The 26,986-nt window shown below is 43.2% G+C and overlaps 1 protein-coding gene across 4 annotated transcripts in view; it reads right to left on the bottom strand.

Moving 5' to 3' along the window:
* The window catches only part of ELP4 (elongator acetyltransferase complex subunit 4), a 211,441-nt gene that overhangs the window by 183,928 nt on the left and 527 nt on the right, over positions 1-26,986 (bottom strand). For all 4 annotated transcript variants that reach the window (XM_075837738.1, XM_075837739.1, XM_075837741.1 and 1 more), the window contains exon 2: positions 23,625-23,660. In XM_075837738.1, coding sequence (XP_075693853.1) covers positions 23,625-23,660 — 36 coding nt within the window. The remainder of the gene's footprint in view (positions 1-23,624; positions 23,661-26,986) is intronic.

Genomic DNA, 26,986 nt, shown 5'->3' with positions numbered 1-26,986 from the left:
CTGGCATTTAAGCTTGTTCTGTTCAGCCGGTGCCCCCTGGCATCCAAAGCAAGACCACAGATCTCTATATTTAGATGCCATTCGGAATTAGAGGCTTTTTATCCTTTTTTTTTTCAATTCTTCTCCTCTGCTGGAAGCGGCAATCAAAATGGCATCTTACCTCTGGCTGGTACAACAGACGCTCACCATCCCCCAAAACGCATATGATTATTTACAGGCGCACGTAATTTTTTATTTTTTTTAAATAATAATACTTAAACTATTACCGTTATTATTTTAATAATATTTCTGATCGAAATATCCATTCTCTTATCTGAAGAATATGTTACGGATATAAAATCGTTGCCCTTTTTAACGGCAAATGCTTATAATGTACGAGAATCACAATGGGATCCATTTACATGTCAGTTTCCTTACAATTTTTCACAGCAAAAGGCAGAGGGGACCGACTATAATGACGAAGAAGTGTGAACTTACCCGTAGAGCGGAAGGCGTGCATGTGGGCTGTTATGTGGACATCCATACTTCAATATAAGGTTGTCTTCACTTTGTCTACTATTCCGAGCAAGCACAGAGGCCGGACTAACTGATGAACGTAAACGAGATTGACCGACATAAAGAAAAGAGATGAGAAGGAGGGAGCGAGAGGAAGAGAGCAGAGAAGGGTTTGGGTATACTTGTATGGAGCTTCGGTGACCGGGTGACCGAAAGACCTAATAAATGTAAAATGCCCGACTATGCTCAGGGTGAGATAAAGAAGACAACCAATCATTACAATTACTCTGCATCCCCACCCCGAATATCCTAGTTCCCGCCTGATCATTACATCGTGCCCAAATAATTTTGCTGTCAAAAGCTACAATTCAGAGGATTGTTATATTACACTGTAGGGGTATTTGCACACAGGGCGGATACGCTGTGTAAAATGTACGCAGCATATCTGTCCTACAACCTGCTGAGAATTTCGGCTAAAAAGCCGAACCTAATTGTGGTGCAGATTTTTGGGTGGAATCTCCGCTGTGGAAAACAGAGTTGCTAAAAGACAAAAAAAACAAAAAACTGTGATTCTGCAAAAAATAAATTTAAAAAATACAACACAAAAAAAATAAATCTTATACTTACTCCGAATTCTATGCTTCTTTGTCCTTCTAGGATGACGTTTCATCTTATGTGACCGTTGCAGCCAATCACAGGCTGAAGCGATCACATGGGATGAATCGTCATCCCAGGAGGCTGGTCTTCATGATATCAGAGGGTAAGTATGTGGGTTTTTTGATGTGCAGTTTTCCGCTGTGGACATTCCGGATGAAAAACGACACCACAATTTGGTGCGATTTTTCGTTCGGATTTCCCTGCGGTGTGCTTTTATGGAGCCTATCCGCCCTGTGTACACATAGCCTAACAATAAACAGTTAACAGGAAAAAAAACATATGGTAAATATGCCGGATATATCTGAAGTAAACACGACGCCTGTTTCAGTGGGATTCCTTTTCAATTTTTTTCCCCCACTGATGGTGCATTTGGGAGCCCAGCAAATGAGTCCCTGAGAGAGAAGCCAGAAATCAGCTCCGCAAATTAATAGCAAAACAATCGTGAACCAGGAAAAAATAACACAATGCACAAAATAACTCAGTGCTCTTTTTCCAAACTCACCGCGACACGACGGGAGCTCGTAATAAGATTTCTATTACGTGACTATGAGACACTGCACAGAACAAGACGTATCACGGTCCTCCGTACACCGAGGCGGCTGAGTCGCGTCAAGTAACTAGAATTCCACAATGAGTTTTTTCACACGTCTATGGCCACAAGGCTTGGGGATTTTAACCTGTGTCAGCTGCATTTAATATGCACACGACAAAACAATTTGGCAAACATATATGTTACTGAATTTGGCGCGGGGCCATTGAGCAGGAAGGTAAATTTTGACATCTCGCCTTCATTATAATTACATTTGGCAAATCAGTGTTTTGTATCTCAGTGGAGATTACCCTTCTAAACCTATACAAGGTGATAAAGTCAATTATATTGACACGTTAAGGGAACCCAGAACAGTCAGGTTAAATTACATACCTAAAGGAAATAGTGTCAAGTAATTAAAATAGCTTAGGCCTTAACAAACTTTGCTGCGTGTTTCATCCTGTCTATAAAAAATAGACAAATTTAACGAGCTATTCCAGTAATGCCATGCAAAAAAAGTACAGCCGTACATAAACATATACATAAAGTATATAAAGTATATAAAGTATATGATTATCAACTGAATTAGTCTTCCTATCGGATAGGAACCACTGAGGGTCCTTCTCCTGGGAATTCATACGAATAGCTGTCAGTTTAACGCGTGGACGGTTCAAGCCCACCAGAGCGGCAATCTGTTCTGGCTCACGGAGTAAAGTTTCCGCCTGCGGGACCCCCTCTCTGATATCCAAATTCCCTGAAAGGGCATATAAACAGTATGAGAAAACAACGTTAGGCCTTATTCACACGAGCGTATTTCACGTCCGTATTACGTGCGTTAAAACTACGGACGTCACACGTTCCTATGCAATGCAATAAGGCCATTCAGTGCTTTTCACGCAGCGTGTGTCCGCTGCGTGAAACTCACTGCATGTCCTATTCTTGGGCGTTTATTGCGCATCACGCACCCAATGAAGTCAAAAGGTGCGTGAAAAAAACGGACAGCACACGGACGTCATCCATGTGCTGTCCGTGTTTTTCACGCACCAGTTGCTAAAGAAATGATGAGGAAAAAATAAACCACCTCCTTCAGGTTTTTTTTGCGGACGTAAAAAACGTGCGACATATGGATGACATACGGGCGTAAAAAAATGCAGACGCGCACCGTACACGGATGTCACACGGAACTGCAACGTGCGCAAAACGTTGCATTTTTTACGCACGCAAAACGGACACGCTCGTGTGAATAAGGTCTTAATAGCAGAAACGTAGCCCATAGCTTAAATTAGAAAGACAGAGAGGAGGAATCTGCCCTGGGAAGATAACTTCCTCCATCTGCTACAGGACCCAAGAACTACCTAACATGCCCTTCAGTCTGTGGAGCACATGTGTTATTAGGCAGCGCAGGAGATCTTGGTAGCACTGGGTTTTACCTCTATCTGTGTTTTTGGATGTACGCACCCTGCTCCATAGGACAAAAGTAATCCAGAAATATCACAAAGTTTGTTAGAAAAATAAAAATAATGGATTGTTCTGCAAAAAAATCATAAGGGAGACGGGTAGGGAAGTTGACAAAAGCATTTACCAGGCGAGAGTTTTTGTTTTCTAACTTTTTGCTGCCTGGCTGCCATAGTAGAGGCATTTAATTATGTCATGTGATCCACTCAAAAACCTCAGTGTGTAAATTATAATAAAAAAAATAAAAAAAAGAGTTCTCCATGCCGTTTTGTTGCTTCACTCACTTGCAGGCTGCACTCTCCATTCATTAAGGGAAAGAGTAGGAGGAGACTAGAATGACTGCAGCCCTTTACTTCCTCCCTGCTGATTCCCGCTGCAGGAGATGATAGATAGATGATAGATAGATAGATAGATAGATAGATAGATAGATAGATAGATAGATAGATAGATAGATAGATAGATAGATAGATAGATAGATAGAATAAAGGCCCTTTTACACTGGCCAATTATCAGGCAGATGAGCGTTCACAGAACGCTCGTTCCTGATAATTGCAGTGTGCATGAGGGCTTATATACAACGGTGGACCCGCCATTCCGGTATAATTTCTGCGTAGGCAGACTTTTGTAATAAAAAAAATTTAAGTGGTTTTCCGAGTTATCATCATATTTAAAAGAAATATTTCATACATTTCCCCTTATACACAAATCAAAAAACAATTGTAATCCCCCAAAAAATTCCTCTTATCCCACTTTTTCTTTGAATTTCGTGCCATTTGTTTACATAAATTCCAGGTCTGGCTTGTTGATGTTTCTTGCTGCTAATCCTTTCTTTCCCTGCATGCATTGCTGTCTGTAATGAGCGTTTATGTTGCTCCTCCCAACAGTTCATGTTTGTTTTCATTGCTCGTCCCCGCTGACATCCTTGCCTGCACAGTGTTGTTCCAACCATGGTACCAAAATGTTATCCCCTAACAACGTTGACACTATATTACACTTGTTTATTCTGTCCCTTTCAAGTTCCTTTTCCGGTCTACCAGAACGCTCGTCCTCGCTCATTAGCCGCCCCAGGGCCGCCATCAGGGCAGTACTACTGCTACTGCCGTCAGGAGCCCAGCTGAAAAAAAAGGGCCTGCCTGACTCGATGCAAGCCCCCGCCCACTCACGGCAATCCCAGCCGGCGCCTTCACCCCGCCTCGCGGTAAACCCGCCCTCCCTCGCAGCAACATGGTGCGGACATTGAAGACACTATAATACTTATTAGTTTGCACAGGTTCAGAATGCGCATGCACCGTCCCAGATCACTGGAAGCACGCAGAGACGCGCTAATAGTGAACAACTAAATTGGATGCATGGGCACAAACCACAAAACTTCCCCAGAAACTAGACGTCATCACTGATGTGTCACATACCGTCTGAGGTCTCTCTGGTCCGAGACCATGTGATGGGTATACGACACGTCAGTGGAGGAGGCTCAAAACGTGCCGTCAGAGGTCATGTGATGAGCAGGCAGCACGGAGAACAGAAGCAACATTTCAAAAGGTAAGTATTTTAACATATTATAAACATGAGCAATCTAGTAATAAAAGTTTTAAAAAAATATCTCGGAGAACCCCTCTAATGAGAACTTGTCATAGCGACACTGATCACTAATGTTTTTTAGAATACACACAAACGCTCGTTCATCGGTTTAAATGCCTTAAATATTATCGTTGCCGGCAGCACATCTCCCTGTGTAAACAGGGAGACGTGCTACCGACATGATAGAAATGTTCGTCCCCATACTAAATCCTTGTGAAAGGAGAAAACGAGCGCCGATCCACGAGCTGTCTCGTGGATCGGCGCTCGTTTACACGGCTCACGTCAGGCGTGAATAACTTGAATATCTCAGGTACGTTATCACAAGCTACTTGTGTGTCTGTAGTGGGAATTTGCTAGTTTAAAAAGCATAGGCATTGATTCAAGCAGTATGTAGGGGTGTACTAACAAGGGAGGGGGAGGAGTGGCAACTATAATTTGGGCAAGCAGGCTTGTAGTAACAGCGACCGGGCTCAAGCTCCACTTTATTACTGAGTAACACGGCAGACGATAATAACATTTTCTGGTTGAATTAGGAATAAAGGAGAGGTCTGCAGCACAAATGGCTGAGATTTAAAGGAAAAGGGCCTACAAAAGGTATTGCGCATTAGGATCTAAGAGCATATCATTTTTTTATTTTTTACTGGAGATGGAGTTTAAATAACCCATAGGAGTCAGGAAGTTCAGAGGAGGGGAAGGAGAGGACATTCTATAAAGAATCTGTGACCCTGTGACAAAATTATAGCTCCATAGCTGCAAACATGGCTGCTGTAACTTAGCGACTAAAGAAAGAATAGGTCAGGTAAATAACTATGTGACATACCATAGGAAGAAACCACAGCACAGAGCGATAGAACAAGGGTCCTTCGCACAGTTAGGTTTTGATTTTGGAGCACAGACGTGCTTTAATAACATGCGACCTGAGGCTTTCAGTGCATGATGTTAAAAGCAGGCCGAGTATATTAAAATTCTCTGTATAGACCTAACCCAGCTAGGTGCACTCATTAATGCATAAGTTAATGAACCATAAGAATATTCGGCCTTTATAAACATGACATTTTGTATAAGTGTTTATGCAGTTTCCATAACAATGCCAATTATAACCTTGTTTGGTATTAATTCACCGTACAAGCATCCGAATAACACTGCAGAGACCTGCGAGAGGGGAAAAAAACATCTTGCAGAAGTAAATATGTGTTTGACTGTTTTCAATAATCATTTCCTAACCTTCCGGTATTATAGCATCTCGGGAGAACCAGGACAATTAATATAAACAGTTTCATGCGCCGAATTTACCATTAAGTGGTTAAATTAACCAGGATAATGGGTGTCAAATAACGAAGATTAGCTTTTCATTTTCAAAAGATGCTAATCTTAAAGTAATGCAATTTATCGCTGCCCCCTTGGTACAGGGCACTGTATATAAGAGGAAGCTTTTTCTAAGAGGTTTTAAACTTCTATCCATGATGCCACGGTAAGTCTGGCTTATCTGTGCTAATCTTGTGGCATAATGTCACCGAGAGATCGGAGAGACGTGATCCACTATCACAGTACGGTGAAAAAAAATCCTGATAAACCCTCACTGATCTGCTAACTGGGTCCAACAGGTACAACTCCCAACATGCTCTGATAACCCGATGACCACGGTCAGACAGATAATCTGCAAATATAACTATTTATTAGACAAAGTATAAAATTATTTTAGACCCACAAGCTTATTTAACAAATAAAGAATACCCGATTGTTTGTCTCATATATATTTAATCCCTGAAAAGCTGCATCGTGGCTCATAATCATGTGATGACTCTCTTATTTATTTAATTTTGCTTATATAGCGCCAACATATTCTGCAGTGCTGTACAGAGATTGTCGCCATTCACATCAGTAGTCCCTGACCCCTATAGTGTTAATCTAAAACTTTCTTGTGAAACACAATAGGGCTGGTTTCATGGTGCGCAGACCCTTTATGGCTGTGAGGCACCACGTTTTGCCCTAGAAGCATTTATTATATACCAGCAGATTATACTATTTGATCGAGCGTGCAATAATCTTTTTCCTCACAGGTTCATTCGTTTAAGGTCAGAGGCACATCGAAGTATAGCATAGGTCCTACAGTATGGCTATGGGCCCCGTATTAAGGATCTGTAATACAGCAGTGTGCATGAGGAGGGCTTTTATACAACGGCGGACCCATCAGGGCCGGCGTCAGCACCCAGGCGAACCTGGGCAAGTGCCAGGGGCCCACTATGCTTCAGGGGGCCCACTCGGCTGCCAGGTGCTGACACTGCATGGCTCCTCCAGGAGTGGAATCCCCGGCCAGTGTTGCAGACGGGATTCTGCTTCTGGATGGAGCCCCCTTCGCTATGTCAGAGCAGGGAGTTAGCTCCCTACTCTGCCATTTACTAGGCTACAGACTCCCAGGCAGAATACTAGAAGCGGCTCTGCTTCGGGACTCCGCCTCTGGGCAAGCCCCTGACCACTGTCCATATATGGACAGTGATGTCAAGGGCTTCCCCAGAGTTCTGGGGCAGAGCCTATACTAGCACTCCGTTCTGGCACTTCGGCTCTGGGGTTTCCCCTGACATAACTGTCCAGAGATGGACAGTGATGTCAGGAGCAGAGCTGGATTCCCAGGAAGAGCGCTAATAGCCCGGGATTTTGGCTCTGGGATTGCCCCTGACATCACTATCTGTATATGGACAGTGATGTCAGGGGCTTCCCCAGAGCCAAAGTCCCGGATCAAAGTCTGCGCTCTGCTAGGAACTCTGACTCTGGGGTTGCCTCCGACATCACTGTTTATATATGGACAGTGATGTCAGGGGCTCCTCCTGAAGTGGAATCCCCAGGCAGAGTCGGCAATACTCTGGTTGGGGATTCCACTCCTAGAGGGAGCCCCAAAGTCGCTACCTACAGGGAAGGGAGGGCTGTGTGGCACTCCCAGGGAGGAGGGGCTGAATGGCCCTACCTGGGAGGGGGGCTGTGTGACATGATCTACAGTGGGCACTAAATTTATTGAGGTACAAACTGGGGGCCTAACTTCTTTATGGGGGCATAAACAGGGCCTAACTTCTATATGGGGGCACAAAGTGACATTTTCTGCCATTTTACTGCCGCCGTAAATTCCCCCGCAAAAGGGCCCACTAAGTTGGTGTCGCCCAAGGGCCCACATAAACCTTTATTAATAAAAAAAATTAAAGGGGCTTTCCGAGTTATCATCATATTTAAAAAAAATCTTTCATACATTTCCCCTCATACACAAACAACATCAATAAACATATATAATTATTTTTTTTTAAATTCCTCTTATCCCACTTTTTCTTTGAATTTCATGCCATTTTTTTTTACATACATTCCAGGTCCGATTTGTTTATGTTTCTTGCTGCTAATCCTTTCTTTCCCTGCATGCATTGCAGAAAACCCCCACCCCCCCTCACAGCAACCTGGTGAGGACATTGAAGACACTGTTATACCTATTCGTTTGCCCAGGTCCAGAATGCGCATGCGCCGTCCCAGATCGATGGGAATACGCACAGGCGCGCTAACCGTGAATAACTAGATTGGATGCGCGGTCACAAAACACAAAGCCGCACCAAAAACAAGACATCACTGACGTGTCACATACCCCCTGAGGTCTCTCTTAATAGCGACTGTGGCATCTAAAACGTTAGAAGAGAGGAAGGGCCCGTTCCGTTATCCCTTCTGCCCCCGCCCTGTTGCGATTGCTGGGTGCCGATGAGTTGTCATGGCAGCCGGGGGCCTAGTGAAGGCCCCCAGGTCTGCCATCTTGGTCCTTTTATTAAGCTTCACCACAGGCAGTGCTTAATTGTAGAACATTAAAACATTGCACGACATTACAGTGTATTTGTTAAGGATCTGCCAGGCACAGCTTCGGTATCCACGCCCATAGGTAATCAGTCTGCACCTGCTTCTATGTCTGTGAGACTGACTCCTTCTTCCACCACTCAGGATGGCAGGCTTAGGAGTGGGAGAGCCTATCACAGCCTCGCCAGACGGAGCTAGCTCCCGCCCTCTGTCTATTTATACCTGCCTTTCCTGTTCCTCCTTGCTTGTGATTCTTCTCTGTTGGTTTCCTGGCCCCGCTGCAGCTTCTTGTACTACTTGTCCCTGCTTCGTATTGACTCTGGCTTACTGACTACTCTTCAGCTCTGCGTTTGGTACCTCGTACACTCCTGGTTTGACTCGGCTTGTTCACTACTCTCCTGCTCTACATTTGGCACCTCGTACTCTCCTGGTTTTACTCTGCTCGTTTACTACTCTTGTTGCTCACGGTGTTGCCGTGGGCAACTGCCCCGTTTCCCTTTGTTCTGTGTTTCCTTGTCTTGTTGTCTGTTGTGCACTTATTGAGTGTAGGGACAGTCGCCCAGTTGTACCCCGTCGCCTAGGGCGGGTCGTTGCAAGTAGGCAGGGACTGAGTGGCGGGTAGATTAGGGCTCACTAGTCTGTTTCCCTATCCCTGTCATTACATAATCACAAGCCCATATACCTACTCTACCCTGGTCCCTCACACCACTATGGACCCCCTTGAGACCCTGGTTCAGCAAATGCAGGGTCTCTCCCTACAGGTCCAGGCCCTGGCTCAGAGGGTCAACCAGCCTGATGCTACCATGGTAGTACCCCTCACCTCACCTCTTGAACCCCACCTCAAGTTGCCTGACTGGTTCTCAGGGGACCAGAAGACTTTTCTCTCCTTTCGGGAGAGTTTTAGGCTCTATTTTCGTTTAAAGCCCCACTCCTCAGGTTCTGAGAGCAAGCAGGTGGGTATAATTATGTCCCGGCTCCAGGAAGGGCCCCAAGAATGGGCCTTCTCCTTGGCTCCTGACGCCCCTGAACTTTCCTCCGTTGATCTTTTCTTTTCTGCTCTCAGACTCATTTATGACGAGACTGACAGGACTGCCTTCGCCGAGAGTCAGCTGGTGACCTTACGTCAGGGTAAGAGACCTGTTGAGGAGCATTGCTCTGACTTTAGGAAGTGGTGCGTAGCTTCTCGGTGGAATGACCCTGCCTTAAGGTGCCAGTTTAGGTTGGGTCTGTCAAACGCCCTGAAAGACCTGCTAGTTAGCTATCCCTCTTCTGACTCCCTAGACCAGGTTATAGCTTTAGCGGTACGACTTGACCGACGTCTCAGGGAACGACAACGTGAACGTTTATGTGTTTTCTCCTCCGACTCCCCCATGATTCCTCCCGAGGTTCCGTTGCATCGTTCTTCCACGGAAGACTCGGAGGTACCTATGCAACTCGGGGCCTCCGTGTCCCCCCGACAACGTAGAGAGTTCCGCAGGAAGAATGGTCTCTGCTTCTATTGTGGGGATGACAAGCATCAAGTGAACACCTGTCCTAGGCGTAAGAATAAGCAGCCGGAAAACTTCCGCGCCTAAGTGATCATCGGGGAGGTCACTTGGGCGCACAGGTATTTCCCGTAAATATGAAACGTAATAAAATCTTGCTTCCCTTTCAGGTCTCTTTTGGTGGTAGGTCTGCTACCGGCAGTGCCTTCGTGGATTCAGGGTCGTCTGCTAATATCATGTCTGTGGAATTTGCTATGTCTCTAGCTATGCCTTTGATTGATTTGCCTAAACCTGTCCCGGTAGTGGGTATCGACTCCACTCCTCTTGCTAATGGTTATTTTACACAGCATACCCCTGTTTTTGAACTCCTTGTTGGCTCCATGCATTTGGAGCAGTGCTCTGTACTGTTGATGCAGGGATAATTGTCCGATTTGGTTTTAGGCCTTCCCTGGTTGCAGTTGCATAATCCCACGTTTGACTGGAATACTGGGGATCTTACCAAATGGGGTAATGAATGCTTGACGTCATGTTTTTCTGTTAATTCTATTTCTCCCCCTGAGGAGGTGAACACGCTACCTGAGTTTGTTCAGGACTTCGCTGATGTTTTCTCTAAGGAGGCCTCCGAAGTGTTACCTCCTCATAGAGAATACGATTGCGCTATCGATTTGGTACCAGGAGCTAAGCTCCCTAAGCGTAGGATATTTAATCTCTCTTGTCCCGAACGTGAAGCCATGAGAGAGTATATCCAGGAATGCCTGGCCAAGGGTTACATTCGCCCCTCTACTTCTCCGGTAGGTGCTGGCTTCTTCTTCGTAGGGAAGAAGGATGGTGGTCTTAGGCCATGCATTGACTACTGCAACTTGAATAAGGTCACAGTAAGAAACCAGTATCCCCTTCCTTTGATTCCTGATCTCTTTAATCAGGTTCAGGGGGCCCAATGGTTCTCTAAGTTTGATCTACCGGGGGCGTATAACCTTATCCGCATCAAAGAGGGGGATGAGTGGAAGACTGCGTTTAACACGCCCGAAGGTCATTTCGAATACCTCGTCATGCCCTTTGGGTTGTGTAATGCTCCCGCGATCTTCCAGAATTTCATAAATGAGATTTTAAGAGATTACCTGGGGGTATTTCTTGTAGTGTACCTTATGACATACTTGTGTTTTCCAAGGACTGGTCCTCCCACATTGAGCATGTCAGGAAGGTGCTCCAGGTCCTTCGGGAAAACAAACTGTTTGCGAAGACCGAAAAATGTGTGTTTGGGGTGCAGGAGATACCATTTTTGGGTCAAATCCTCACTCCTCATGAATTCCGCATGGACCCCGCCAAGGTCCAGGCTGTGGCGGAATGGGTCCAACCTGCCTCCCTGAAGGCGTTACAGTGCTTCTTGGGGTTCGCTAATTATTACAGGAGATTTATTGCTAACTTCTCGGTCATCGCTAAGCCTCTTACAGACCTCACTCACAAGGGTGCTGATCTCCTCCGCTGGCCTCCTGAGGCTGTCCAGGCTTTTGAGGTCCTTAAGAAGTGCTTTATCTCGGCCCCGGTGTTGGTTCAGCCCAACCAAATGGAGCCATTTATCGTGGAGGTTGACGCGTCCGAGGTGGGAGTGGGGGCTGTCTTGTCCCAGGGTACCAGGTCCCTCACCCATCTCCGTCCCTGTGCCTACTTCTCCAGGAAGTTTTCGCCCACTGAGAGTAACTATGATTTTGGCACCCGCGAACTCTTAGCCATTAAATGGGCATTTGAAGAGTGGCGGCACTTCCTGGAGGGGGCTAGGCACCAGGTAACGGTCCTTACCGACCACAAGAATCTGGTTTTCCTAGAATCGGCCCGGAGGCTAAACCCGAGACAAGCTCGATGGGCGTTATTTTTTACCAGATTCAATTTTTTGGTTACCTATAGGGCTGGGTCTAAAAATATTAAGGCTGATGCACTGTCGCGTAGCTTCATGGCCAGCCCTCCTTCGGAGGAAGATCCTGCTTGTATTTTGCCTCCAGGTATAATAATTTCCTCTATTGAGTCTGATTTAGTCTCTGAAATTGCTGCTGATCAAGGTTCAGCTCCCGGGAACCTTCCTGAGAACAAGCTGTTTGTTCCCCTGCAATTCCTGCTAAGGGTACTTAGGGAAAATCATGACTCCGCACTATCTGGTCATCCAGGCATCCTGGGTACCAAGCACCTCATTGCCAGAAACTATTGGTGGCCTGGGTTGCCTAAAGACGTTAAGGCCTACGGCGCCGCTTGTGAGGTTTGTGCTAGGTCCAAGACTCCCAGATTCCGATCAGCGGGCTTACTACGTTCTTTGCCCATTCCCCAGAGACCTTGGACCCATATCTCCATGGATTTTATCACCGATTTGCCTCCATCTCAAGGCAAGTCGGTGGTGTGGGTTGTAGTAGACCGCTTCAGTAAGATGTGACACTTTGTGCCCCTCAAAAAACTACCCAATGCTAAGACGTTAGCTACCTTGTTTGTCAAACACATCCTGCGTCTCCATGGGGTCCCTGTCAATATTGTTTCTGACAGAGGGGTACAATTTGTTTATTTGTTTTGGAGAGCCTTCTGTAAAAAGTTGGAGATTGATCTGTCCTTCTCCTCTGCCTTCCATCCTGAAACTAATGGCCAAACCGAGAGGACTAATCAATCTCTAGAACAATATTTAAGGTGTTTTATCTCTGACTGTAAATATGATTTGGTCTCATTCATTCCCCTCGCCGAATTTTCCCTTAACCCCTTAAGGACGCAGCCTAGTTTGGGCCTTAAGGCTCAGAGCCCATTTTTCAAATCTGACATATTTCACTTTATGTGGTAATAACGTCGGAATGCTTAAACCTATCCAAGCGATTCTGAGATTGTTTTCTCGTGACACTTTGGGCTTCATGTTCGTGGTAAAATTTGGTCGATATATTCAGTCTTTATTTGTGAAAAATTGCAAAATTTAGAGAAAATTTACAAAAAATAGCATTTTTCAGAATTTAAATGCATCTGCTTGAAAAACATACGGTTATACCACCCAAAATAGTTACTAGTTCACATTTCCCATATGTCTACTTTAGATTGGCATCGTTTTTTGAACATTATTTGATTTTTATTGGACGTTACAAGGCTTAGAACATAAACAGCAATTTCTCATATTCTTAAGAAAATTTCAAAAGCCTTTTTTTGAAGGTACCAGTTCAGTTCTGAAGTGGATTTGAGGGGCCTATGTATTAGAAACCCCCATAAAACACCCCATTTTAAAAACTAGACCCCTCAAAGAATTCAAAACAGCATATAGAAAGTTTTTTAACCCTTCAGGCATTTCACAGGAATTAAAGCAAAGTGGAAATGAAATTTGCAAATTTCATTTTTTCTGCTGAATTTCAATTTTATTCAATTTTTTTTCTGTAACAGAGAAGGTTTTACCAGAGAAATACTACAAAATATGTATTGTCCAGATTCTGCAGTTTTTAGAAATGTCCCACATGTGCCTCTAGTGCGCTCGTGGACTAAAACACAAGCCCCAGAAGCAAAGAAGCACCTAGTGCATTTTGAGGCCTCTTTTTTATTAGAATATATTTTAGGCAGCATGCCAGGTTTGAAGAGGTGTTGAGGTATCAAAACAATGGAAACCCACCAGAAGTGACCCCATTTTGGAAATTACACCCCTCAAGGAATTCATTTATGGTTTTTGTTATTATTTTGACCGCACAGTTTTTTCACAGCACCTATTTGAATTGGGCTGTGAAATGAAAAAAATGATATTTTTTCCAATAAGATGTCATTTTTGATCAAAATTTCTTATTTTCACAGGGAACAACATACCCCATTTTGTTGCCCAATTTGTCCTTAGTGCGGCAATACCCCATTTGTGGTGATAAACTGCCGTTTGGGCCCATGGGAGGGCTCAGAAGGAAAGGAGCGCTATGTGTTGGTTGGAGTCCAGATTTTGCTGGATTGGTTTTCGGGTGCCATGTCGCATTTGCAGAGCCCCAGAGGTATCAAAGCAATGGAAACCCACCAGAAGTGACCCCATTTTGGAAACTACACCCCTCAAGGAATTCATTTATGGTTTTTGTTATCATTTTGACCGCACAGTTTTTTCACATCACCTATTTGAATTGGGCTGTGAAATGAAAAAAATTATATTTTTTCCAATAAGATGTCATTTTTGATCAAAATTTCTTATTTTCACAAGGAACAACATACCCCATTTTGTTGCCCAATTTGTCCTTAGTGTGGCAATACCCCATTTGTGGTGATAAACTGCCGTTTGGGTCCATGGGAGGGCTCAGAAGGAAAGGACCACCATTTGGCCTACTGGAGCTTTTCTGGTGCTAAGTCATGTGTGCAGAAGCCCCTGAGGTACCAGTACAGTTGAAACCCCCGAGAAGTGACCCCATTTTAAAAACTACACCCCTTAAGACATTCATCTAGAGGTGTAGTGAGCATTTTGACCCCACAGGTATTGTGTAAAAGATAATGCGCAGCAGATGGTGCAGTGTGAGATTTGCAATTTTATATATATATATATGCCATTTCAGTGTCCAATATATTGTGCCCAGCATGCGCCACCGGAGATATACACCCCTTAAATTGTAATGTGAGTTCTCCTGGGTACGGCAATACCCTACATGTGGCTGTTATCAGCTGCCTGGGCATACGGCAGGGCTCAGAAGGGAAATATGAGGGGGGTAAGCTGTGCGGAGTGCATCAGGGTAAATTAAAAATCAAGGGATGTATGATACATTTGAAAACAATCTTTTATACAGAGCCCTGGTTTTTCGGGACACGTGTCACATTGGTATATTGTGTTCTTCCTTATCCCCCTCTTATAGCAGACTCTGCACCTCTTTTGACTCTTTCCCTTTCCACCGGTTTGGGGAACTTCTCCTGGAAAGTGTTGCCCTGGTACGATGCGTGTGGCCTCGCTTCCAGAAGTACTGGGTGCCCCCCTTTCCTGGTCCCTAAAGATTAGATCTTGAAATTCCAGGAAAGTTCCCCTCTGGCCTGCACATCGACGTAGCACGTACGCATTGTACAATGCCATCTGTATGATGTGCCCGGCCAGCTTCTTATACCACACCGCATGGCGCTGTAGGGCTTCAGGGCTTGATCTTACAAGTCCACACCTCCCATGTACCTATTGTAGTCCAGGATGCAGTCTGGTTTGGGGGTGGCCTTTCCTTCATATATCCTAAATCTGTAGGTATACCCTGATGCACTCTCGCACAGCTTAGACATCTTCACGCCATACCTTGCCCTCTTACCCGGCAGGTACTGGCGGAATTGAACCCTCCCTTTAAAATCTACCAAGGACTCATCAATAGAAATACACTTCTCGGGGGTGTATGCTTGGGAAAACCGGGCACTGAAACGGTCTAATAGGGGTCTCCGTTTATACAAACAGTCAAAACTGGGGTAATCTCGGGGTGGGCACGGCTCATTATCAGTATAATGTAAGAAGCGAAGTATTGCCTCATTTATTTATTTTTTTAGGTTCCAGTTCAGTTCTGAAGTTGCTTTGAGGGGCCCATATATTAGAAACCCCTATCAAACACCCCATTTTAGAAACTAGACCCCTCAAAGTATTCACAACAGCATTTATAAAGTTTATGAACCCTTTAGGTGTTTCACAGAAATTTAGAGCAAAGTAGAGGTGAAATTAACTTTTTTTTTTTTGTCAGAAAATCCTCTTTATACCATTTTTTTTTATAACACAAAAGGATTTATCAGAGAAACGCAAATTAATACGTATTGCCCAGATTCTGCAGTTTAGAGAAATATCCCACACGTGGCCCTAGTGCGGTAATGGAGTGAAGCACCGGCCACCGAAGCAAAGGAGCACCTAGTGGATTTTGAGCCCTCTTTTTTATTAGGCACCATGTCCGGTTTGAAGAGGTCTTGTGGTGCCAAAACATTGGAAACCCCCCAAAAGTGACCCCAATTTGGAAACTAGACCCCTTGAGGAATCCATTGTAGTTTTCTTGGGGTGCATGCAGCTTTTTGATCAGTTTTTATTCTATTTTTAGGTGGCGTGGTGACTAATAAACAGCAATTCTACTATTGTTTTTTTATTCTATTTTTTTACAGCGTTCACCGTGCGCTATAAATGACATATTCACTTTATTCTGCGGGGCGATACGATTACGGCGATACCAGATGTTTATAGTTTTTTTTATGTCTTTAGGCGTTTGCACAATAAAATACGTTTTATAAACAATCATTTACTTTTTGTGTTACCTTATTCTAAGAGCCAGAACGTTTTTATTTTTCAATCAATAAAGCCGTGCGAGGACTTATTTTTTGCGTAACGAACTGTAGTTTCCATCATTACCATTTTTCGGTACATGCGACTTTTTGATCTCTTTTTATTCCATTTTTTGGGAGGTGAAGTGACCAAACAATTGTGATTCTGGTACGGTTTATTAATATTTTTTTTTACAGCGTTCACCGTGCGGGATAAATAACAAAATAATTTTGTAGTTCAGGCCGTTACGGACGCGGCGATACCAATTATGTATAGTTTATTTGTTTGTTTATATATTTTTATTAATAATAAATGAGTGATAAGGGAAAAAGTGGGACTTTTACTTTTATTACTTTTAAAACTTTTATTTTCTTATTTTTACACATCTTTTTTTAACTTTTTTTTTACTTTATTACTTTGTCCCACTAGGGGACATGAGGGCAGGAGGCCCTGATCGCTATTCTAATACACTGCACTACATGCGTAGTGCAGTGTATTAGAACTGTCAGCTACTCACTGACAGCAAGCATAGTGGGTCCTGACGTTGTCAGGACCCACTAGGCTTCCGTCTATGGCATAGCCGGACGCCATTGTTTGGTGTCCGGTTGCCATAGTCACCATTGCCGGCCGCTATCGTGTAGCAGGCCGGCGATGGCGGATTAACCCCTAAGAAGCCGCGATCGCTATTGAACGCGGCTTCTGAGGGGTTAATCGGCGGGGGAGCTCCGCGATCGGTCCCGGCACATTAAGCAGTGATAGTCTGCTGTCGGAAACAGCAGCTATCACAGCTCAGGAACGCGCCCCGCGCGAACGGCGCCGTGTTTACTCCATGACCTACTATTAGGTCACTGAGCGCGAACGCTACAGTTAGCATGACCTAATAGTAGGTCATGGAGCGTTAAGGGGTTAATAACCGGGACAGTAACTCGTCAGGGGTCTCCCCCTTTTACTGTAATTTTGGGTTTAATCCACAGTTCTCCTCCGTTTCACCTGGTAGTTCCAACAATCCCGAGGTAGAGGTCGTTCATCGGGAACTGTCCACAGTCTGGGCCCAGGTTCAGAAGAACCTAGAGGCGTCCCAGAGCATACAAAAAACTCAGGCAGATAGAAGACGTTCTGCTAACCCCTTGTTTATGGTCGGGGATCTGGTGTGGCTATCGTCAAAGAACTTGCGCCTTAAAGTCCCGTCCAAGAAGTTTGCTCCCCGGTTTATAGGGCCGTACAAGGTCATTGAAGTCCTCAATCCTGTCTCCTTCCGACTGGAGTTGCCCCCATCTTTTCGAGTACACGACGTTTATCATGCCTCCCTCCTTAAACGCTGCTCCCCGTCCTTGGCTCCCTCGAGGAAACCTCCTGTCCCCGTTCTCACCCCTGAGGGGGTAGAATTCGAGGTGGCCAAGATTGTGGACAGCAAGATGGTCCAAGGCTCCCTTCAGTACCTGGTCCATTGGAGAGGATACGGGCCTGAGGAGAGGATTTGGGTACCCGCCCGGGATGTTCACGCTGGGGTATTGGTCAGGAGGTTCCACCTTAGTTTCCCCAATAAACCAGGTCCATCTAGAAAGGGTCCGGTGGCCCCTCATAAAAGGGGGGGTACTGTTAAGGATCTGCCAGGCACAGCTTCGGTATCCACACCCATAGGTAATCAGTCTGCACCTGCTTCTATGTCTGTGAGACTGACTCCTTCTTCCACCACTCAGGATGGCAGGCTTAGGAGTGGGAGAGCCTATCACAGCCTGGCCAGACTGAGCTAGCTCCCGCCCTCTGTCTATTTATACCTGCCTTTCCTGTTCCTCCTTGCTTGTGATTCTTCTCTGTTGGTTTCCTGGCCCCGCTGCAGCTTCTTGTACTACTTGTCCCTGCTTCGTATTGACCCTGGCTTACTGACTACTCTTCAGCTCTGCGTTTGGTACCTCGTACACTCCTGGTTTGACTCGGCTTGTTCACTACTCTCCTGCTCTACGTTTGGCACCTCGTACTCTCCTGGTTTTACTCGGCTCGTTTACTACTCTTGTTGCTCACGGTGTTGCCGTGGGCAACTGCCCCGTTTCCCTTTGTTCTGTGTTTCCTTGTCTTGTTGTCTGTCGTGCACTTATTGAGTGTAGGGACCGTCGCCCAGTTGTACCCCGTCGCCTAGGGCGGGTCGTTGCAAGTAGGCAGGGACTGAGTGGCGGGTAGATTAGGGCTCACTTGTCTGTTTCCCTATCCCTGTCATTACAGTATTTTAAAATAAATCAAACACCTTTTCCCATTTTTACTGTAAAATAACGCAAACAATAACAAATCAATTTAATTAGTTTTGCCGAATCCGTAAAAGTCTGAACTATTCAAAGGTAATGTTATTTATCCTGTATGGTGAATGTTGTAGTCTGAGAAAAAAAAAATTACATAATTGATGTTTTTTTGACACCTTGCCTCCAAAAAAAAAATGATTAAATGTGATCAAAAAGTAGTATGTACCCCAAAAAGGTACCAATAAAAAAAGACAGCCCATCATGCAAGAAACAAACCCTCGCACCGCTTCAGCGACGGAAAAATAAAAAAAAAGGTATGGGTCTTAGAATATGGCAACAAAAACCCAAAAAATGTTAACAAATTATTTTATTTTTGCAAAAATAGTAAAAGAAAGAAAAACTATGTAAATCCGGTATTACCGTATCGCATTAAACCGCAGAATAAATTTAACATATTATTCGGTGAACGCCATAAAAACAAAACTCAAATAACAACTTATTTTTTTATTTTTCAGTACACAGTATGGTACAAATTAAATGGTGCCATTAATAACTAAAGCTCGTCCCGCAAAAAACAAGCCCTCATATGGCTATGTCAATGGAAAAATTAAAAAAGTTATAACTATTAGAAGGCGGGTTAGGCAAAAAAGAAAATGAAAAAAGGCCTGGCCCTTAAGGGGTAACAGGGGTTGTATCAGTATCCTGTGGACAATAAACGTATAATTTGGGACTATCCCTTTAACATTCTGCGGCAGAAGAAGGTGACCACAATGGAAATGCCTTAAAAGGGGTTGTCTCATCGAATCAAATCACTTTTTAAATTTAAGCCGGTCCAGCGATCAGATGATTGCCATGGGTCCAGTTTAAGAAGCCCCCGGTGATCAGCTGTTATTGCCAGGGGAATAAATAGCCAACCATGTTGGCTCGGCCCAGAGCAAGAGACACTTTTTGTTAGAGGCTGTCCATTTTTGGTAAGCGGGGTACCCCCTTCTATGACGTCCAGAGTTGTCTTCGAGATAGTGGTGACAAACCATAGAGCCACAAAGAGGATCTTCTATGCTCCCAACAGACGGGTTTAGAATAAAAGATAGAAATGCAGACACGTTTATGGAAATCTATAGACAGATCACGTTCAGAAGTAAATGATCCATGGTCCATGTCACTCAGAAAACATCAAAACAAATGTCGTTAGAGGTTTGAGCCATTTAAAGGGCTAATTTCTTGGTCTTGGATAATAAAGGCACGGTTATGTCATTAAGAGTTCATTTTGGAAGCATCTAATGAGCTAAATGTTTTGGAAGCAAAAGTCGCTAAGTGAGGCTGGAGACGTCTTCACGTGGACCCAGACGGTGAATGGTGATCACACATAAGACACCAAAATGGATACGTTACAAGTGTGAGGAGAGCAAATTGACTGCGACATTAGTAAATGATGGAGAAATAAATAACTTATTCATGCAAATATATGTTAAACGTTTTCCATCCGCCTTATTGGAAAGGGTAGGCAAATTTATGTAATGTTTAGACATATCTGAAGTGTGGAATTGCCCTTAAGAACCGCGCACTTACCACATTTTTATACGCGCTGCTTTCTGTATCTTATTTAATCTAATGAGGTAGAGAACTTTAGGTTTACTTGGAAAAAGCGAACGTTGATTATATTTCTGTACATGTTATGTATTCATGGAAATGCTTAAAAACTATCAGGTATATACTTTATCAAGTTACAAATCTGTAGTAGATTATATATATATATATATATATATATATATATAGTACAAGTGCAAATTGTGACTTTTGACCTTTTTACGCCACCCTTGCCACTTTTATGAAAAGGAGGTGTGGCTTAGCAAAAAGGAACAGGGACAACGTGCCACGACAAAGTCGCATTAACGCCAGAAACGTAAAAAAACGTAAATGATAGCAAAAATCTACGCCAGGCCCCAGCTGGCATAGATTTCGCTCATGCTGGGCCCTGTATCTTGCCCCCCCGATCAGACTAACCCACCCTATCAGACTACTCCCCCCATCGGACAAAAAAAATAAATACAAAATAATACATAAACATCACCTCACCAATCCTTTTCGCTTCTCCCCTCCGGGTCCTTGTATGAGCTGCAGCATGATGAGGGGACCAGGTGGGGTGAAGCAAAGAGTAACGGCGAGGTGAGTACAATTTTTTCTTATTTTTTTTTTTATGTCTAGTGGGGTAGGGGGAAGAAATGTTTGGCGCGCAGCCGTGTTCGTTGATCGTTAGGACATGCAGGATCAGCTTTCAGTCGAGCCCCCAGTTCAGCTAAACTGATGGACGCAGCTCAGATAGTATGACGCAGCAAAACGTGATCGGCTGCTGCCATTGGTGTGACACCACCACCACACAGCCAGGGCAGCTCCACCTACCCTCACTCTTTGGAGTGTGGGCAAGGTTCCAGGACAGTAGGCCAACATGTTGGTGGAAGTGTCTCCTGCTAACAGCCCACGCGGGTGCCCAGACCACTGGGCTGCAGCTATAGAAGTGGGCGGACTGTGGGAGGTTTGTATGTTATTACATGTGGGTGTAGTAGACGGTCACACTGAGGTGGAGAAGCCGGACGCAGGGAAAATGGGAAGGCGGGGACAGGGAGGTGGATTAGGCAGGCACAGGGAGGTGGAGGAGGCAGAGTAGGTGGGCAAAGGTATTGAAGGGGGCGTACCGGAAGTACATTTCAGAGAGCTTTGTCCAGAAATACAATAGAAGAGATGCCAGAGCTAGGACATGAACGTAACGTAACCTTCAACTGCTATCATGTAAACCGTCAGAAAAAGGTAAAATGGATTTGGGGGGTGTCGGCAAACCTTTTTAAGTCTTATGCGGAGAAATAGGCACGAGACTGATTTAAAAGAGTAAATGACGTCTGTAAAGGTGTTATTGCGACCTCTGGACATGGATAATAGCAGAGAGAATAAGGATAAAAACAAAGATTGTAAAATCATTGTCTTTTGACTAATGATCAGATATAGCGATCCAACTCCAAGTCTATAAGAAGGGCGGATAGGTGCAATGGCGGATCATAATAGGGGCATTTTGGGCGGCCGCCCGTGGGGCCCATGTCCGCCCAAAGTACAGTGCAGATTTGTCGCGAATCGCAACAAAAACTGTGACAGAGCTGCATTCTGTATGTCCTGCAAAAGGACCTGCCGTCATAAGGTCACATGACCTTATGTTTGCAGTTCTTGTTACGGTTTAGAGACCTGCAGGTCACATGACTATGTAGGCAGGTCCTAGTACAGCAGCAAGACTCCATAGAGAAGACTGAGCTGCTTTGTAAGTATAAGGGTGATGGATTAGTTTCAGGGGTCTGGTGTCTGCATTTTGATGGTCTGGTCTTGGGTCTGTATTAGTTTAAGGGGTCTGTATTTAGAGGGTCTGGTTTGGGGATCTGTATTTAGGGGGTCTGGTGTCTTTATTTAGGGGGTCTGGTCTGGGGTCTGTATTAGTTTAAGGAGTCTGGGTCTGTATTTAGGGGGTCTGGTCTGGGGTGTGTATTAGTTTAGGGGTCTGTATTTAGAGGTCTGGGGTCTGTATTGGTTTAGGGAGTCAGGTCTGGGGTCATTTTTAGTTTAGGGGGTCAGGTCTGGGGTCTATATTTAGGGGGTCTGGTCTAGGGTCTGAATTTATTTAGGGTGCTTGTACTAGCGTCTGTATTTATTTAGGGGGTTCTGGTCTGGGGTTTGTGTGTATTCTAGGATCTTGTCTGGGGTGGTCTGAATTTATTAGTCTGAGTACAAGGGGTTGTCCGGTCACGTGGGTAGGTCATCAGTATGAAAAAAATGGTCCGTGCCCGGACAACCCCTTTAATGTATGGGCCTGGGCCTTGGTGTCTGAATTTTTGTGCTTCTATAGAGGCTGGAAATGGCTGGAGAAGCGAGGGACAAAGATGTCTCATCAGGAGAAGTCACCATATCTGTCTGTGTCAGATGGAGAAGCAAAGTAAAGAGAACGACACCCATCAGAGAAGACATCACTTGTAAGTCACTGGATCTATAGAGGATCTGTCCGCTCTCCTGACATGTCTGTTGCAGGTAATCCGTGTACTCCACATAAAGTCTTTGTGTACCCAGGACTAATAGACAAATGTGTGTTACCATTCCCATTGTCAAGAGGATATGTCCCTACACAGTGTGATACTGTCAGCGATGGTTGGAGACTGTCAGTATGCAGGGACACGGCCCTTTGACAAGGGGAATTGTAACACCCATTTGTCAATGCTCACACAAAAAGGTGATGTTCACTATAGACATGGCAGAGCGGCGGTGGGGAAGGGGGGCTCAAGTTTGGGGTCCAACCCAGGGCCTAGTCTACTTACTCTGCCACTGGATAGGTGATAAACTTTGAGTCTGGGAATACTCCTTTAAAAACAAATAAGAGTATTGAATGACACAGCAGAAAATACTATGCGTGTTATTGCAAGTGAATAGGGTGGAGCTGCAATTCCAGACACAACCTATGGACAAGTGTGGCGCTCTGTCTGGAAGGAAGCAGTCATGTTTGTTATCCTGCATCCACTAAACTTTTCATTAGTACCGCGCCCACGTCATCAGCAATATAAACCCATCAATGAACATTTAACACCACAGACATTTTAGGCCCCATGCACATGCCCGTATTTTTTCCCTCCCGTAAATACTGGCCGGAAATACGAGTCCTTTGTCACGTGTTTTTAACCCGTATTTACGTACCAGTGCCCGTAAACACGGGTCCGCTGTCAGTCGTATTTACGGACCCGTAAAAAAAGGGGGGATGGAAATGATGTCACAATCATGTCCAAACTCCTTAAAAGGGTCACATGATCGCTCAGACGCCATATTCTTTGCTTCTCTTTATTCAAAAATTGAAATCCCCTGATGTCGCCTAGCAACGCTCCCGTAATTACGGGTGCACACACGTAGCCACCCGTAATTATGGGAGCCCCATAGACTTCTATGGGCCTGCCCGTGCCGTAATTACGGCCTGAAATAGGACATGTTCTATATTTTTCAACGGCCCAGGCTCCTTCCCGTACGCAAACGGGAAGGTACCCGTGGCCAATAGAAGTCTATGGGCCCGTAATTATGGCCGTTTTTACGGTCGTGTGCATGGGGCCTTACAGGGAATTATCACTCACCAATTAGGAGTAGTGTTCCAACAGCAAGACCACCACCTGTGGAAGACAGGAACAAACAGACAACCAAAATGATGAATAAAAATTTATAGAATATCACCAAACCCTAAGTAATAATTCTTGTATAACCGGTCCACATTGTGATATATCGCCTTATTCTTTACTTCTCTATTTCCAAAAAATCGTAATAAAAATGTAATGTTGGAATAAAAAACAATGTATAGAATATCAGAAACTGTATACAACCATCATCTTCATACTATAAAACTGGCCCATCAGCCCATGATGCCAAATGTCAGATCTTCAGAGAGGACCATAAATGGCCGGATTAGAGAAGTCTACCTATGTCACGGTATGGTTTGCAATGGCTACTATTGCATACCGTCATGTCGAAGTACGGGGTAATCACATTGTATCTGACGTAAAAAAAAAAATCGCTCCCTATTCATTCATATGAAATCAGAGTCATACAGAAGTACGGTAGGGCCACATACAATCCTATGGGTGCCCTATTACGGCTCCGTACAAACTGGGGGGTTGTATGGAGCTGTAATGTGCCTGTGTGCCTTTTTCCCAAAGGTGTACACTATGTGTATCAGTGTGTTTGGTGTAGCTTTAATTACATTTTATTAAAAATTATTTCGACTTTTTGAGACACAGCTGCTTTGTATCCTGTATACAGAGCAGCTGTATCTTGCGCTGAGCGCTGCATCCGTCAGGTGAGCGGGACTGACGGGTTCAAGCCATTACCAATCACATCTAAGTTCATAACTTAGATGTGATGGATAACAGGTGGATCCTGCATGTCAGAGACACGCAGGACCCGCTGACACTGAACCCATTAGTCCCGCTGAACTGATGGATTCAAGTCTCAGCACAAGATACAGCTGCTCTGTATAGTGGATACAAAGCAGCTGTATCTCAAAATGTAAAAATAATTTTTAATAAAATGTAATTACAAAGTTGCACCAATCACACTGATACACTTATTTTTGTATTAAATCATTTATAAATGTGTACATGGCCTTTAAGAATAATTTTCTTTAGGAGACCCAAAGTGTAAGAACGAGGCAATATCTTGGAGCACAGGACATGGGAGAGATTTGTGCTCCTGCTGAATAACATACTGTACACAAATACAATGTAACAACCTCAGCAGCTGTGTGAGCAGGACAGGTTTGCCACATCTGAATCTAAATAGTAGTAATGTGTCTATACATTACTGACAAGCTAGAATAGATCCTGAAAATGCGAGGAGTTGAAATAATAATTTTAGCGAATTGGTATAACTTTTCATTATATACTGTAGGTAATATAGTACATGCATGTGTCCAATATACTAGATGTTTCCTTTATACTGTATGTTATAGATCTATGTATTGTAGATGTGTCCTATATATTATTTTATTTATCTATGCATTGTAGATGTCTCCTATATACTATATATCTATGTATTGTAGATGTGTCCTATACACTGTATGTTATTTATCTATGTATTGTACATGTTTCCTTTATACTGTGTTATAGAGCTATGAATTGTAGATGTGTCCTATATACTATGTCTATGCCTTGTACATGTGTCCTATATACTGTATATCTACGTATTGTAGATGTGTCCTATATACTGTATGTTATATATCTATGCATTGTAGAGGTGTCATATATACTGTATGTTATATATCTAGGTATTGTAGAGGTGTCCTATATACTGTATGTTCCATATCTATGTATTGTAGAGGTGTCCTATATACTGTATGTTACATATCTATGTATTGTAGATGTGTCCTATATACTGTGTTATATATCTATGTTTTGTAGATGTGGTCTATATACTGTATGTTATATATCTATGTATTGTAGATGTGTCCTATATATTATGTTATTTATCTATGTATTGTACATGTTTCCTTTATACTGTGTTATAGAGCTATGAATTGTAGATGTGTCCTATATACTATGTCTATGCCTTGTACATGTGTCCTATATACTGTGTATCTACGTATTGTAGATGTGTCCTATATACTGTATGTTATATATCTATGCATTGTAGATGTGTCCTATATACTATATGTTATATATCTAGGTATTGTAGAGGTGTCCTATACACTGTATGTTATATATCTATGCATTGTAGACGTGTCCTATACACTGTATGTTATATATCTATGCATTGTAGATGTGTCCTATATACTGTATGTTATATATCTATGTATTGTAGATGTGTCATATATACTGTATGTTATATATCTATGCATTGTAGATGTGTCCTATATACTATATGTTATATATCTAGGTATTGTAGAGGTGTCCTATACACTGTATGTTATATATCTATGCATTGTAGATGTGTCCTATATACTGTATGTTATATATCTATGTATTGTAGAGGTGTCCTATACACTGTGTTATATATCTATGCATTGTAGATGTGTCCTATATACTGTATGTTATATATCTATGTATTGTAGAGGTGTCCTATACACTGTATGTTATATATATATGCATTGTAGATGTGTCCTATATACTGTATGTTATATATCTATGTATTGTAGAGGTGTCCTATATACTGTATGTTACATATCTATGTTTTGTAGAGGTGTCATATATACTGTATGTTATAGATCTATGTATTGTAGATGTGTCCTATATATTGTATGTTATATATCTATGCATTGTAGATGTGTCCTATATACTGTATGTTATATCTATGTATTGTAGATGTGTCCTATATACTGTATGTTATATATCTATGTTTTGTAATTGTGTCCTATATACAGTATATTATAGATCTATGTATTGTAGATGTGTCCTATATACTGTATGTTATATATCTGTGTTGTACATGTGACCGATATACTGTATGTTATATATCTATGTATTGTAGATGTGTCCTATATACTGTATGTTATATATCTATGCATTGTAGATGTGTCCTATATACTGTATATTATATCTATGTATTGTAGATGTGTCCTATATACTGTAAGTTATATATCTATGTATTGTAGCTGTGTCCTATATACTGTATATTATAGATCTGTGTATTGTAGATGTGTCCTATATACTGTGTTATATCTATGTGTTGTAGATGTGTCCTATATACTGTATGTTATATATCTATGTATTGTAGAGGTGTCCTATATACTGTATGTTATATATCTATGTATTGTAGATGTGTCCTATATACTATATATCTATGTATTGTAGAGGTGTCCTATATACTGTATGTTATATATCTATGTATTGTAGATGTGTCCTATATACTGTATGTTATATATCTATGTATTATAGATGTGTCCTATATATACTGTATCTTATATATCTATGTATTGTAGAGGTGTCATATATACTGTATCTTATATATC

The sequence above is a fragment of the Rhinoderma darwinii genome, chromosome 9, assembly GCF_050947455.1.
Source record: "Rhinoderma darwinii isolate aRhiDar2 chromosome 9, aRhiDar2.hap1, whole genome shotgun sequence".
Classification (NCBI taxonomy): Eukaryota; Metazoa; Chordata; class Amphibia; order Anura; family Rhinodermatidae; genus Rhinoderma; species Rhinoderma darwinii.
The sequence above is the reverse complement of the archived record's forward strand: the minus strand, read 5'-3'. Positions and strand labels throughout refer to the sequence as shown.